This window comes from Phacochoerus africanus, chromosome 3, assembly GCF_016906955.1.
Source record: "Phacochoerus africanus isolate WHEZ1 chromosome 3, ROS_Pafr_v1, whole genome shotgun sequence".
Classification (NCBI taxonomy): domain Eukaryota; kingdom Metazoa; phylum Chordata; class Mammalia; order Artiodactyla; family Suidae; genus Phacochoerus; species Phacochoerus africanus.
The window spans coordinates 22,582,537-22,597,865 of NC_062546.1; the positions used below are offsets into that span (position 1 = coordinate 22,582,537).

Consider the following 15,329-nt stretch of genomic DNA (forward strand, 5'->3'; position numbering starts at 1 on the left):
TCCTGGCCCAGCGCAGTGGGTTAAGGATCTGGCGTTGCCACAGCTGTGGCTTAGGGTGCAACTCTAACATGAATTCAATCCCTGGCCCAGGAACTTCCATATGCTGCAGGTGCAGCCAAAACAAATAAACAAATAAAGAACTGTAGTTCTATCAACAGTTAGGTTTCCTGAGTTTGTCTTGGTAAAAAAAAAATAATGTTCATTTTCAAAAAAACATAATTGTCCGATGGAGAGGTGATACAGGAAAGCAGGTACTGCAGTTTCACAAAACACTGTTCTATAAATAACAACCTTTTGCTGATGCTTGATCATTTAGCTCCAAATTTTCCATCCAGTTCCAACTGAATTCCATGGTCCTTGTTATCAGCTAAATTGGAAGCTTAGAGGAAAATGAGAAACAGAAGAGGCTGGTTTGGCTTTTGATTCACTCATTCACACACGCATTCATTCATTCATTCCACAGCTACTGCCTCCTTCTCCCTGTCAGGCCCCACACTGGGCTCTGCAGCCTAGAATGACCTCAAAATGAGCCCTGTCCTCAAGGAGCTCGCGGCCTCGTGAGCGTTGTCACACACAGGAAGTGCACACGCACTGGCATGGCTTCATCGCGCATCTGTAGGCAGTTCCCATCTGTCTTACCCACTTCTCTGTCCTCTACGCCTAGCACAGTGCCTGGCACATTTCAGGTGCTTGATAAATGTTTGCTGAATGAACATAAGGGCTTCACGGAGGAGGTGGTGTTTGATCTGGGTCTCTGACCCTGGATAGGCTATGGACAGGTGAAGATGGAAGAAGGGGCACTCCCTCCAGAGGAAGAGTCAGGGTCTTATTAGAAAGATGGTCCTGCCAGTTGTTGGAGGACAAGGGTTCTGGGTGAGAAGGGCTTAGGGGGCGGGGATGGGCAGGGAGACCAGTTGAGGAGGCTGATACAGAGTCCAAGAGACAGAGGACTGTGGCCTGGAGCAAGGATTTGGTGAAAAGTCCTGGAGGGGAATTCTGAAGGGCTAGATAAGATACGGGGCACATAGGGCAGGAGCCACATGGGAGTTCGGCTGCCTGGGGGAGGGGGCAAGCTGGAGAGGCCCAGGCAGGAAGTTAAGGTCTGCCGAGAAAAATTTTAGGGCAGAAAGACTTTCCAGGGCCCTCGAGCCACAGCCCAGCTTTGGTGTCACTTCCACCACCTGGGACTGAGCTGGGGTGTGTGTGTGTCATTTCCACCACCTGGGACGGAGCTGTGTGTGTGTGTGTGTGTGTGTGTGTGTGTGTGTGTGTGTGTGTGTGTGTGTCATTTCCACCACCTGGGACTGAGCTGGTGTGTGTGTGTGTGTGTGTGTGTGTGTGTGTGTGTGTGTCATTTCCACCACCTGCGACTGAGCTGGTGTGTATGTGTGTAGCAGTCTCGTGGGTACATGGGAAGGGAGCCGGCCCCATGTGATTCAGAGGCCCTGCCTCACCTTCTCCTGTTTTCTGGGGTCCTGAGGGGGAGAGAGGGTTGGCCACTGGGGTCTTGCCAATGCCCAGACCTGGCATGAAGGTTACTGGAAGGTGAAGCCTCCCAAAACCGCTGATTCTTGCTCAGCACACATCACATGCTGTGGATAGGCAGAACCTGCTCCTGTCTCTTAATATATTTTCTTTTTCTCAGAGTATAATGTACACGAAGTTCATAAAGTCCCCTAATCTTAAGGTACAGCTTGATGAATTTTTGCCCATGTAATCACCAACCTAAGATATCGACCTTTCCCAGCACCCCAGAAAAGTCCCTCTTTCTCCTCTCCCATCTCTCTTCCCCCTCCTACCCAAGCAACTAATATTTTGATTTCTAGAACCACAGATTAGTTTTGCATGCCCTTGAATGTATATGAATGGAATCATACAATACACAGTTTTGCGTCTGGAGTCTTAACCTCCACATACTATATATGAGTATAATCTACGGCATCACGTGTGTCAGCATTTTGTACTTTTTGGGGTTTTTTTTTTTTTGTCTTTTTAGGGCCGCACCCACGGCATATAGAAGTTCCCAGGTTAGGGGTCTAATTGGAGCTGTAAACTGCCAGCCTATACCACAGCCACAGCAATTCGGGATCCGAGCCTCGGCTGTGACCTACCCCACAGCTCATGGCAACGCCGGATCCTTAACCCACTGAGCGTGGCCAGGGATCCACCCTCAACCTCATGGTTCCCAGTCAGATTCGTTAACCACCGAGCCACGACAGGAACTCCAGCATTTTGTACTTTTATATGTAAAGCATAGGATTCCCTTGGCTGAACATGCCATGATTTGTTCATCTTTTCTCCTGGTGATGAACACTCAGCTATATCCACTATGAGCTGACTAAATCTGGTACAAAAATTCTTGCACAAGTCTATTTATAGACATAGGCACTCATTTCTCTTGGAATGAGAAACTACGAGTGGAAATTCTAGGTCATGGCATAGGTGTCTGTTTACATTTAGTAGAAATGGCCAGTTTTCTGAAGTGGTTGTACCAATTTCCTCTCTCGCCAGCAGTGTGCAAGAATTTCAGTTGCTCCACATCCTTGCCTTAGGCTTTCTCTTTTCTAAATGAGTTTCCACTATGTGGCTCTTCTTTTCCTCATACTGCATACTGGGTGTGCCTGGCATGAGTGCGTTGATCCCTGAGCCGAGAAGTAGCAAGATAAAGGCCACATCCAGTTTGCCTGAATCTCAGCTACAGGAGGAATGGTCCCCTCCTTGATGTGGATGGGACCCCAGGAACTGGGGCGGCCATCTCATGACCATGAGCATGAAAGCAACAATGAGGACAGCAAAGGAGAGATGGAATGAACCTCAGAGATGGAATGTCCTTGATAACATTGCCAAGCCACTCAATTAATCTGCCACCGAGTGGCAGGGTACTTCTTATTTTAAGCCAATTGATTTAGATGTTTGTTTTTGGAACTTGAATCACCAAGGACAGAGTTCATAAGCCCCCCATTGTAACCACACCCAATAGTACCATTTCTGTCCTCCACAGCAGTCAGCTCCACCTTCCTGAACCTTTCCCTCTGGGATCCCACGCCTAACTGGTCCTCTTTCTACAGCACAGGTCACTGCTTCTCAGCCTTATCTCTTGGCTCCTCCTCCTCTGCTACCTTTTTTTAAGTAGCAGATGGGATCCCTCTCCTTGGACTCTCATCCAGCACCATGACATGTGTGCTGGGTGCTGATGTTACCTAAGCATCTACAGCCCAGACCCCTCTTCTGAGCACCAGTCTCACACAAAATGGCCTATTGACCCTCTCCCCCCAGACACAGCCCAGGCTTCTTGCCACACCGGAGGCATAGGGAGATTCCCAGACTAGGAGTCCAATCAGAGCTACAGCTGCCGGCCTAGGCTACAGCCACAGCCACGCAGGATCCAAGCCACTGTGATCATGGCAACGCTGGATCTTTAACCCACTGAGCAAGGCCAGGGATTGAACCCGCAACCTCATGGTTCCTAGTCAGATTTGTTTCCCCTGAGCCACACACAGGAACTCCAGCCCAGGTTTTTCAAATTTACCTTCTCAAGGCCAAACTCTCAATCTACCCCCTCAATCTAAACCTTCTTCAGGCTCTTCCCACCTTAGTCAAGGTCTCTTTCATTCCATCATACTCAAGGCAAAGATCTAAGCTGCCAGTGCCTCAGCACCCACCTGCCCATCTTACATTCTTTACTTCTCCACCTCCCCAAGCCACCACCCTGCCAGGTGCACCTGGAAACCTGAAACCAGCCTTCTAACTGGTCCCCCTACACCTACTGGAAAGTGCTTTCTAAGCCTGCAGTCAGGGTAGCCTTTCAGAAACCGCAATCTGGTTATCAGCCCTCCGATGAAAATGGCTTCTCATTACCCTCAAGAGAAAATCCAAATTCATTAGGTAGCACAACCTGCCCTACTTGCTCATTTCTCACCCTCACCCACTCCTTTCCACCCCCACATCTAGGACAAGGGGTTCTTTCTGCCTAGAACATTTCCCCTCTCACTCTTGCCCTGTGCAGCTCCTAACTGTCCTTGGTGTCCGCCTAAATACCAGCTTCCCATGGAGAGACCACCCTCACTCTTCACCCTACATTAGTATTCCACTAACTTTTCATAATATTCTTCATTTTCCACCCACAGCACTTCCCATCGTGCATAATTATATGTTGATTTGATTAAAATTATTAACAGAGAATGCTCTTTCGATGATTGTAGAAGCCCTTCCGTCACTCTCCCCCAGTGGACTGGCAGCGCCTTGAGTTAGAACAGCGCCTGTGTCACTCTCCATTCTATTCTCTTGCCTTTTTAGCACTGCACTTACGCATAGCAAGACCTCAGAGAATGTGCTTCATTAGCTAATAAATGGATACACAGACTCATTTAATCCCTACAACCACCCTGTGAAGCAGGCATTTCATCAGATTTGGGGAAGATGAGTCGCGGTGGGCAAGTGGCTCGCCCAAAGTGGGGAAGAGTCAGATCCTGACCCAAGACAAATCCTAAATTCTGAGCCGGAATAGTTCCGTTCCTGACCTTTTGGCCTTGGTGAAGGGACCGGGGAGGAGGCGGACTTTGAGCCACGAGAAGGTTTTTCCCAGAGTACTCGGGTCATCCACGAGGGTCACAGCGAACAAACACTCACCTACGGAGACGAGAGTACGCCCCCTTCTCTCTCAGCGTGTTAAAGATCACAATCTGCTGCATATGCATAAGGGGACCAAGGGAGCCGAGATTTGGGGCTGCCCGGCATATGCCTGATCAAAACTACTTTAGACTTGAAGAGTTCAGAGCCCCTGGAGTTCTGCACACGTTGGTAGAACATCTTCAAAAGGCTATATGTGGCAAATATTGGGGTGATAGTGTGCGAGAGTGACCCCAATTTAGGTCGTATGATCAGGCGTATGCTGTAGGCAGCTCGGTCCCGGGAGGGGTCCTCGGCCGGCTCGTCTAGAAGACCAAGGGGGCGTCTCCCCGGCTTCTTGCGGCGTCGGTGGCGAGCTGAGGTGGAGGCAGGCTGCGGTGGCGAAGGCGACAGCGGTGGCGGCGGCGCCATGGCAGGGCTTGCAGGTACTGTGGCGTTGGCCTCCTGGGGGCGGGATGAGAGGCCCTCAATGCGGCCGCGCCGCCATGTTGTCCCTTTGGGGTCACCTTAGGCGTCGTCCGGTCCCTTTCAGGGGTTTTCCTTCCGTGCACCTTGGGCCGCCCCTGTCCGGTGTCACGTGATTGCCCTGTTTGGTCCCCAGCCTGGGCCTTGGGGGGTCCCTTCCCGGCCCGAGGGCGTGTCACTGGACTCCTAGGTTCAGGTTCTGGCCTCCAAGGTCAGCGCTCGCCTGTTTGCTCTCGGGAGGGAGCAGGCAGAGCTGGGGAGCGCGGGGCTGGGGGTGCGACCACCTTTTCTTAGACCCCGGGGCACATGGCAGGGGGCTCAGCTTCTGAGAGTCCTGTCACTCTGTCCCTGCCACTTTAATTGCATTTTTTTTAATCAGAAGGGACGTGGAGAGGAGAGAAAGGGGTCTCCCGCTCCCACGCCACCGCCTTGGTGCCCGGGGTGATAGCTTGACTCTCAACTTTGGGTCGCGGGTGCTTCTTACTCCTAATTTTCTATCAGGTCTGCCGACCTGTTCCCTTTCCTCCAGTACGTATGGGGAATGGCCCTCAAGGGCAGCTGAAGGAATGGAATGCCTGGCACAGTAATGGCCTGAAAAGGAGAATGGGGGATGGGAGACAGTTGATTTTTTTTTTTTTTCTTCCCTCTTCCAGACCTCCTTTAATTTCCTTCCAGGCCTCCGTGTCCCTTTTCAACATTAAATGTTGGGTCAGACTGAGGTCTGTCCTAGGAAAGAAATGGTCTTTCAGTTTATAGGTTTGGATCGTGTTTTACCCCTTTCAGGGAACTGGTGTGTTGGGGACAGCTTCTGTTTGCCCTGCCTGACATGGTATAACCATCCCCTCAGCCTTCTGGACGGCAACACCAAAGCCAGGACCAAAAAAAAAAAAAAAAAGTTCTAGCTTAAGTGCTAAGGCCAAATGTTAGATCTTGTTTATTTATTTGTTTGTTTTAAATCAAAGACTAATTAATATCAAGCAAATCTGTTGAAAGATTGTGGTGCCCTGGGCGGTTTCCAGTGACCAGGTCAATTCCATATCTGACATTGGTCTTTTTAGAATTGCTGCCAAAACCAGTTTAACCTTTTGTCTATAATATGTTGTTTCAAAGAGGAATCTGGAAGTCTGGGTTTGGCTGTCTTTTGTTGTTGTTGTTCTCTTATCTTTGAAACATATGCATTCCATTTCGAGCCTGTCACTGTGTGATATACGAAGGACCATGTGTTGCCTGGCTCTCTGACTTCCTGTTCTGGGAATGCTCAGGAATCTGGGTCCTGCTGGGGAATGGGCCCTGTGGGAGGGAGAGAGGGCGGCAGGGGTGGGGGTGAGCAAGATCATAACCAGGGAAGATGGTGACAAGTCTCTGGGACATAGAGAGGAAATCAGAGGTCACCAGGGAAAAAAAGACTGCTGTTAGACTAATATTTTGTGTGTGTGTGTGCATGTTTAAATCCTTAGGGGTAAACTAACTGCAAATTCAGAATCTCACTTTAGGGTGCTGGCTCCTGAGTAGATACAAGTTTGAAAATAGATGTCTAGCAAATGGCTCACAACAAACCTGCTCCCTCATCCAACCCACGTGTAATAAGCTGTTGCTGTCCTGCTGCCGAAGCTCAAGAAGCTTGTCCTTCAGTCACAATCCAAATATTCCACAGGTAGAGGTAACAGTGTCATGTAGCATTCCACACAGTCATGGTACCCAAACCCCTTTGGGGTTTAACCTCAACTGATTAAGCTAAGAAACTAACATCCTTTGGGGGCATTAGTCCCAAGAGACTCCCCTGTGCTAGAGTCACATGAAGCACTCCAGTCCCCTCATAATTCATCTGCTCTATCCTTGGCCTCATGGGGGCAAAGTCTTGAGGGGGTGGTGGAAACATTTTAAGGAAAGAGGGGGTGCTCTGGATTGGGGGGGGGCTTTGCAGTAATAGTCACTTCCAACTCCTCCCATTGCTCTCTCTCGGAATAAAATGTTTTCATGGTATCGTTTCTGGAAAAAAATTTATAAACAAGATGCGTTTAGATCAGGCTTCTAAGCATTGCACAGGAATAGAAAATGAACACATTCCTTCCATCTTCTCTGGTGGACTGTGTTTCCTGCCGTAACATGAGGGTTTGGACGGGAGACTTAAAGGGGGGAGTGGACATTGCACATTCAAGCCACCTATGCCAGTGCAGCCCACCAGGGTAGCCCTTGCCTGGAGATCTGTCATCTCACCATGCTGCACTCAGAGCCCTGCTGATGAATGGAGGAAGCCCTGCAGTTGGGCTTTGCCAAGATCATCTGGAAAGCCCTAGGGCTGCTGCTTGCCTTTGAAAAGGGGGGTCCTACTGTGTTGAGAGCAGCCAGACACTTCCATGCTGCTAAGGCCTGTCTCCCTGAACCCAGCTACATTGTATCTAGACTGAGATTAGAACATCTGGGGCAGAGGGGCTGTAGGCACACCCCTTGAAAGCGGGGAGGGGCACACTTCATTGAGAACACATGTGGAACTATGTTCCTGGTTCTCTGGGTTTAGTGTGGAAAACCACAGAAACTTGAGGCTTGCCAAGATACAGGCTTTCAGAAGAGGGGTGTGTGTGCATTGCCTCCTGCTGAGTCACCCTGGGGCAAGAGGAGACTTGCCCCACCTTCAGGCTATGGCTGGAGCTAGAACCACCCAGCTGGAGGAAGGTGAGGCTCTGATTACACATCTCCACTCTGATCCTGTTGCATCCTGATTGTGACTTTGATGGCAGAATGTTTGTAGTATGTTGGAGTTCACTGGGATCTTAGCAGTTCTTTTCCAGAAGGGTGCTGAGGGTGAGGGTTAGGAGTGACCTGACTGGGTTCTGAGGTCTACACCCTCTACCCCAGTAATTCTCTGATGTGGAACTGAAGTTACAGGTGCCTGTAAAGGTCCCAGTGGTTGGACTGAGAAATGCTAGGGGCCAGAAATGTCTGGCTCGAGGGGGTGAGGCACTTTGTGCTCTACAAGTGATTGTGACAACTGTGACTAAGGGATTTGAGGAAGTGGCAGAAAGATTTATGGCCCTCCAACTCACTCCCTGGATGTTGACCCAGGAGCAGGTGTGTAGTGACAGGGACACATAAAGCCAGAGACAAGGCTGAACAGGCGGCTGGGCCATTTGGTGAGGCAGTCAGCTGACCCCACGTAAAAGGAGCCCTGACTCACTGAGGAGTGGGAGAGGGGAGAGACAAGTCTGGAGCTGCAGCCAGCTCACCCACCCACCCTAGCTTGATGGCAGGGGAGAGCCCAGGGCCAGGGACCTGGTAAGCACCCGTAAGAATATGGAGGCTAGTGCTGGGAGAAGCAGAGAATCCAAGGGGAGAGTGAATGGCAGAGAGGCTCCCCAGGGTAGGGGAGGAGACCCTGGACAGTAGCAGACCAGGCAGGATGCCCTTGAAGTGGTCCTGGTAGATGTTATGGGGCTTGGAGGGATGTGGGGGGAGCGTCACACCACAACTTTTATCCCATACTTTTTGTCCAAAGTAGGGCCCACCCTACCCGGTGCTCTTTCTCTGGGGATCCTGGATGTGTTCTGAATTGCTGATTACTCTTTTAGTCCCTGTATCCCCTTTGAGGACTCCTCCCCCCTTTTCCCTCCTCCCATCTTTCCCACTAATTATTTGCCCAGGCCCCTTATCCCAGGACAAGTAAAGGCACCCACCCCTTTGGGGAGGGAGAGGGGTCCCTTATTCCGAGGCCACAAATGAAGATGTCCATTTTTCTTTGAGTGATGGGAGGGGATGTGGTCCTTTATCTCAGGACGGTGTTGAGATGGAATTGGGGATGCGAGGGTCTCAGTTTATTCCCATTTCATTGCCTCTCCTCATCCCCCCAGGTAATGTGCCCCCTCCGCACTGGGTGCATCAGCCCAGTCTTAGAAGGATGTATTGAAGCCGCAAAAGAAGTCACAGGAGACAAACTTTTTGGTGCGCCTCCACCGCCCCGCAGGGTCCTGGGACACTGCAAGACGGGGGAGGTACTTTTTTTATTTTTTGTAGAGGCGGTCCCTGTCCTCCAGGAGCTTACAATCTAGCCGGGGAGACACAACTAATGCACACTTATACAGTCATTACAGTTAGCGATTACCACAATATTGACCACAATTGCGTGAGACCTGGGGGATGCAAGATCAGTGAGGGGCTGGGGGCTTGGAGAAGGTGTTTTGGTAAAGATGGGATTTGTCTTCTTGTTCAGTAGGTCCAAATTGAGTGATGCATTTCTTTTGGGTGGGAGTGGGGGGAAAGGGGAATTGAAGGAGCAAAGGCAGCAAGGCTGGAATGTATGCGCCGTAGGCAAGGGACAGTGAGAGGGCCCCTCTCTGCTTCTTAACCCTCCTCCCTCACCCTCGCCCTCTAGTCCCACCACACAGGCACGCAGTTGTCACTTGTCTGCTGCACCAAGATTCAGGGCTTCAGCTGGTGATGTTGAACTGTCCATTCTGCTGGCTGGTGTGGGTGTCTGGATGTCTGTGGTGTGGCCTGCTGGCATGGCCGTGGCTGCCGGGCTTGATTGGCGCTGTCCCGACTTGGTCCAGATCAGAATGTGTTCCCTGTGCCCAGATCTCAGGGGTCTACAGCCTCCATTCCCCCCTCCTCCCTCTATGCCACCGGCGGCAGCGGGATGGGTGCAAAGGGGTGGGGAAGGAAATCTGGTATTGTCGTCATTGTCGGTGCTGCTTCTCCAGGGGCCTACCAGCCCCTCACTGACCTTGGCAAGTGCTCCTCTGGCGAGAGGGCACAGGGGACGCCCCATTCCTGTGCGGCACTGGCTCCCATGCTGGTGGAATTGCACAGGAGCACCTGGTGACACGGCCGCCCAGGGGTGGGGGCTGGAGCCTCAGTTGGGGGCCCGCTGGCGGCGCTCTCCCAGCACGTGCCGCCCGGTTCTCGACACGGTGTAGGCCAGCTTCTGCAGGGAGTACCTGAACACCTGTGGCGAGATAGAGACCCAAGACCTGCCCTTAGAGGCGGGCACCCGCAGCGTGTCTGCAGCGCTGCCATGCCCGCCCCCGCCCCACCCCTGCCCCGCCCGCCTGTCCAATGAGGAGAGGCGGGTGCGGCGCGCTTGTCTGTCCACGAGTCAGGGCAGCTGGAGCTTTTCCAACTGTGCTGAAGGCTGCATGGCCGCAAGCTGATTGGACCCACAACTTAGGTATACCTCACTTCTCGCAATGGGCTGTGTCCCTGGAGGATTTCGAAAAGCGAATCCTACCCAGTAAATGCAGCATTCCAGGAACACCTTGAAGGAAATATGCGATTCCTTGGCAAAGGATTCCTTTAGCAGGGAATTCTTCCTGCAAGGGGTGCTTTTAGGGTAGGTGATTTTATGGGCAAAGCGCTTTCTTCTGATTTTTTTTCCTCTCTTTTTTTTTTTTTTTTTTACACAAAGCGCTTTGCCTATATGTGATTTTTTAATAAAGCGAACTGTCCTTTTTTGAAAGAGCATTTTTTCTCTTCTATTTTCCTGCAAAGAACCTTTTCCTCTGTTTTCTTCAGAGCTTTATCGATTCATAATTTTTTGATAGCTCCTTTGTCTAATTTTTTCTGCAATGCGCTTTTTATCTAATGCATTTTTCCTGCCAAGTGCTTTTGTCTGATTTTTCCTGCAATGCGCATTTTCTAATTCATTTTTTCCTGCAAATTTTTCTCTTAATTTGTTGTGTTCGTTTTTTGCGAAGTGCTTTTTTTTTTTTTTTTCCCTGAGAAGTGCCTTTTTCTAACTTCTTTTTTATCCCACCCCCGCAAGTGCTAAATTTTTTTAAAGGAAAATTTCCCCGCAATGCGCAATTTTTTTAAGGCGGAAAATTTTGGCTATGTGAGCCGTAAAGTCTCTTTTCGCAAAACAGAAGTGCCCCGCCTCCCTCCTGGGGTCCAGTCTGAGTGTAGCGGGATTTTCTTACCCCGTTGGTCAAGAGCTTCGGCGATCGTCCGCGGTTGGCGCCCGCCGCGCCCCAACTCTTTGTTCCCGGGCGGGCGCACTGGGAAGGGTCTACGCAAGGAGGAGGGCGCAGGGGGCGGGCGGGGCGGGCGGTGCCGGCCGCGGCATTTGGGCAGACAGGGATCGCGGCAATTAGGACCGGACGGGTTGGGAATGCGGCAGTTGCGACGCGGGCTTGCCGATTCAAGGGGCGCGCATCGGAACCCTCTCCCACCCAGAACCCGGGCACACTTACCTGCAGCAGCACGCGGAAAATGTACCAGCCGATGATGAGCAGTTCAGCCGAGGCTGCCGCCACTGCCGCCATGGTTCCAAGGGTGGTGGGTTGGTGGTTGAGAGCGAGTGCTGCCGGATCCGAGGTCCGCTGGTCTCTCGGAGTCCGCTGTTGGGCGCACTGCCGCAGCCGCGGTAGCCGCGCCTTAAGTATCCGCCTGCCGCCCAAGTGCGCATGCGCACTTGGGGGGGGGTCCATGAGGAGGGGTGGCCGGGGGCGCTCCTCATTCGTCAGGAGAGGGAAAAAAATAATCCATCTGCTCTTTCCATACCGACCCCCGCCTCCTGAGTTCATCTTATCCCCTTTCCAGAAGGTTCCGCTGTGCCCGCTTTTGAATTTTAATGTAGAATGGAAGGGGAAATGCAACTCTGAGTTAGCGCATAGAGTGAGCGTAGGGGTGCGCGCCTCTTTGTAGCGGAACCCCTCTCTCCAAGTCCAGGCCTGCAAATTCAAGCTGTGTCCTATGCCGCGCCAGATCACACCTTGGGCACGGATGGAAAAACCAGGGGGACCTAATTTAGAGAAAGATCATCTGCCCCGCGGAGCAAAAACAGGTGCCCCTTCCAGAAACTTGGCTTCACAGAACCCCTGCTCAGCACTCTTTTTCTAACATTCGATGTGTTAATTAAACCCACATCCTCTGTTTTGCGAGCATCCCTGAGCGCGAACCTTTCTCTGATTCGTTCCTCACATCCCGCTTCTTACGGTTGCTAGATCTACACCGCTGGCGAATATAGGGAGCGGAGCAGGGCGCTGAGCCCTAGGCACAACAGTGATAGTCACCGAGTGTCTACCCTGTGGGAGGGATTGGTGCCTTTGTATGCGCCGAAGGAAAGGGATAAGGTCTCCAAATAAGTGGTCGGAATGCGTTCTCGGATAGTTTTCTGTTAGGCGGGTCATTTCAGTCTCTGCTCCACTACCGTCCCAGGCCCTGATAGGTCTTCTTCAGCCAGCGAGGTTCTTTGTGCCCGTTGTGCTGGGCGTCTGGTGCTTGGAGCGGGATTTTGCTACCGCCACCAGAGGGATCGTGGCTGCCGCCGCTCCGATTTCAGGCGCGCGGCGAGAAGACTGGAACGCAGTCTGCGAGCGCGGCCGTGGCGCACCGCTGCTCAAGAGCACTTCTCTCCAGCAAACTGCCTGGCACAGGGGCCAACTGGCATTTGCCCTATGTGGGTAGAAAATTAATTTTGATTAAAAGCTCATAAAGGTCAAGTTCTGTACACTGCCGGCAGCAGATGGAGAGCGTGAGTGAACCAGGAGAGGTCAGTTTGGATGAAGTAGTAGGGTGATTTTTTTTTTTCCCCCTCTCCGTTGACTTTCGAAGAAGTTGGCCGATTTGGGCAAAATGACCCTGAACTATTTGAAAAAGCCAAGTTCGTCCCAAGCTGCCATTTTAAAACAGTATTTGGTGGTGATGCCGCAGCGGCTTTCCGGAGCTTGCAAGGATCTGTTGCGTTGCCGGCGATCTTCCGCCAGCAGTGCGCCGCTAACTACTTTAGCTCTCCACTGAGCACCTGCTGTGAGAGATACTAGATGCAGAATCCTTTTCTTATTCCGCGCGGCACAGCACGGAACCCATGGCCGTCCGGTGGCAACCACAGGGCGGTGTTGTGAGGTCTGGGCCCCTTGAGGACGGGCCGCAGCCCCAGGAGGCGATACATGATCTCTGCTGGGCAGGGCCCAGGCAAAGCCAGTCCACTGTGCCGGACCTGCCCTAGAGCCCACAAGAAGGAGAGACACCCAGGAACTTCCCAAAAGGGTGACTTGGACAGGAGTGGACTTCCATGGGTGGGCTGGGAGGAAAGAGCATTCACATTTGCTGTTGTTAATCATGATCCATTTTCCCAAATAAGTATACATTTTGTTCCTGTTTTTTTTTTTTTTTTTTTTTGTCTGTCTGTCTGTTTTGTGTCTGTTTGTCTGTTGTGTTGACTTTTCTCTTCAGGATCCCTGCTGCCTTGGTGATCCCGGGCTGACAGCCAGAAAGCACAGCGGCTCAGCTCCTGGAGCGCGAGGGTTGAAGAAAGTGGTGGGCAGCCGCCTGCGCCCACCAGCTCCCATTAGGTCGGTTCCTGCAGCGGTGCCCGGTGGCCTTGGCGAAGGCCCTGTCCGGCAGAGATCATGTATTGCCTCCAGTGGCTGCTGCCCGTCCTCCTCATCCCCAAGCCCCTCAACCCCGCCCTGTGGTTCAGCCACTCCATGTTCATGGGCTTCTACCTGCTCAGCTTCCTCCTGGAACGGAAGCCTTGCACAATTTGTGCCTTGGTTTTCCTGGCAGCCCTGTTCCTCATCTGCTATAGCTGCTGGGGAAACTGTTTCCTGTACCACTGCTCCGATTCCCCGCTTCCAGAATCGGCACACGACCCCGGCGTTGTGGGCACCTAACAGCCAGCCCAGTTAGCTTTCCAAGGAAGCAGAAGACGGGAGGGGAGGCACTGACCTAGGTCATAAAGCGTTGGAGTTTCAAATCCCGCAGCCCTGCGGGTGCCACATTCCTGACGGCGCCTTTTTGGCCTGTGATGTTTTATCCTTATAATGTGAATAATGGCACTGACCAGTGCTTTCGTTGTAGAGTCCTGTAGTCGTGGGTGGTCTTGTGGTTGTGTGTGTTCTGTCCCCATCTTGGCCCCTGGCTGGCAGGATGGCCACCCCCCTCGCCTCATTCCTTCGAGGAGTCTGCACCCATCCTGGTCAGCCGCCCCAGCATGACCCGGGCAGATAAGATGCTATTCTCATTGTCACCTCTGTGACCCTTTCTTGTCAGGGGGTCCTTCCTTCTCAGAATGTTTCTGACTCCATCCCTCTCTTGGCTTCCTGTTAGTTTTCTTCTACCCCTTTCCTTTTTGGGGGAGCACCTGTCCAAGACAGGGCTCGTTTTTTTGCACTTATCTCGAATTTAAAGAGATTGCTGACGCCCGAGAGCCTCGCTTTTTCATCCTTTTTCCCGGCCAGCAGACTGGACAGAAATGTGTCTTGACTGCTGTCCACAGATCTTCAGTATTCCCCTGCCCCACTTCATTTTGAAGAAAGAAGTAACACATGCATGTTGCTCTTTCACCTGGGGGTCTGGGCTCCTGCTCAGCAGCCCAGCTTCGCTTCCTTTGCCCTCCTCCTGCCTTTCTCAGCAGTCAGGGAGGCGGGGGGGTGCGTTCTCTCTCCCATGCATGCTCTGCAGGATTGATGTGTGGTGTGTTTACGTAGATCTAGCAGTCCCCAGCCGAGTGAATGGGAGAGTACTTGTGTGTTTCATAACAGCCATGATCCCCTTGATAGGTGTTTGGATATTTTTTGGTGTGGTGTGCCGTGCGTGCATGTGTGTGTGTAAACGTACCTGTACAAGTACGTGTGTGATATCCCTTTTAAAGAAGCTTTATCGAGCGTGTTCTGATTTTGAGGTGTGGCAATAGCTAGCTATAGTAGGTGCCGCTCCAGTTTTTATTTAGCATGGGGATTGCAGAGTGACCAGCACGCTGGACTCCGAGGTGGTTCAGACGAAACAGAGGGGAGCAGTGGCCATCGTCCTCGTGCCAGGAGCTTCTCCAGTCCTGCGCGTATAGACTGTACGTTGTGAAGAATGCACGGGAAGACTTTGTGACTGTCACTTGCTTTTTTTCTTTTTCTGCGCTTCAGTAAAAGAGTTGGCAAACGAGACTGTCTCCGGGCCCCTGCCCCCTGGGGATCAGCATGACTGTCCTTCCAGTCTAAACCATCCGTCTTTCTCTTGCCTGAAGGGGGAGGGAGGTGGGCCAGGCAGAGGACAGACCTGGAGGCAGTCCATCTAGGGAATGGGCCCGTGAGGCCACACTCGTGGAACATTTGGATTGCTATTCTGGAGCTTTTATTTCTGGTGTGTTCGTTGCACAGCTGTTTGAAATGTTTAATAAAGCTTTATAAACTTTACTCTGTGGTTTTATGTGGCTGCAGTCCATTTGGGTCGTGGTGTTGGATTTCTGAGTTGGTGGGGGGCAGGGGGCAGCATGGAGGGGCTGAGTCCTTGGCGCCAGAGTACCTTAG

The 15,329-nt window shown here is 51.9% G+C and overlaps 2 protein-coding genes across 4 annotated transcripts; one reads left to right on the forward strand and one right to left on the reverse strand.

The window, feature by feature from the left end:
- The first annotated feature begins 4,940 nt into the window (after positions 1-4,940).
- On the forward strand, positions 4,941-15,215 carry BLCAP (BLCAP apoptosis inducing factor). Its single transcript, XM_047771121.1, has 2 exons — positions 4,941-5,054; positions 13,261-15,215. Exon 2 carries the CDS (start codon positions 13,437-13,439, stop codon positions 13,698-13,700), a length of 264 nt encoding a protein of 87 aa, XP_047627077.1. The 5' UTR covers positions 4,941-5,054; positions 13,261-13,436; the 3' UTR covers positions 13,701-15,215.
- On the reverse strand, positions 9,025-11,470 carry NNAT (neuronatin). Of its 3 annotated transcripts, none has more exons than XM_047771125.1 (3): positions 11,277-11,470; positions 10,267-10,342; positions 9,025-10,033 (listed from the first exon to the last, which is right to left on the reverse strand). In XM_047771125.1, the coding sequence occupies exons 1-3, from the start codon at positions 11,346-11,348 to the stop codon at positions 9,804-9,806; spliced, it is 378 nt and encodes a 125-aa protein (XP_047627081.1). In that variant the 5' UTR covers positions 11,349-11,470; the 3' UTR covers positions 9,025-9,803. The 3 variants fall into 3 exon arrangements, with proteins under 3 accessions (XP_047627081.1, XP_047627078.1, XP_047627080.1); XM_047771122.1 differs by having other exon boundaries at positions 10,262-10,342; XM_047771124.1 differs by lacking the exon at positions 10,267-10,342 and having other exon boundaries at positions 11,277-11,466.
- Positions 15,216-15,329: the final 114 nt, after the last annotated feature.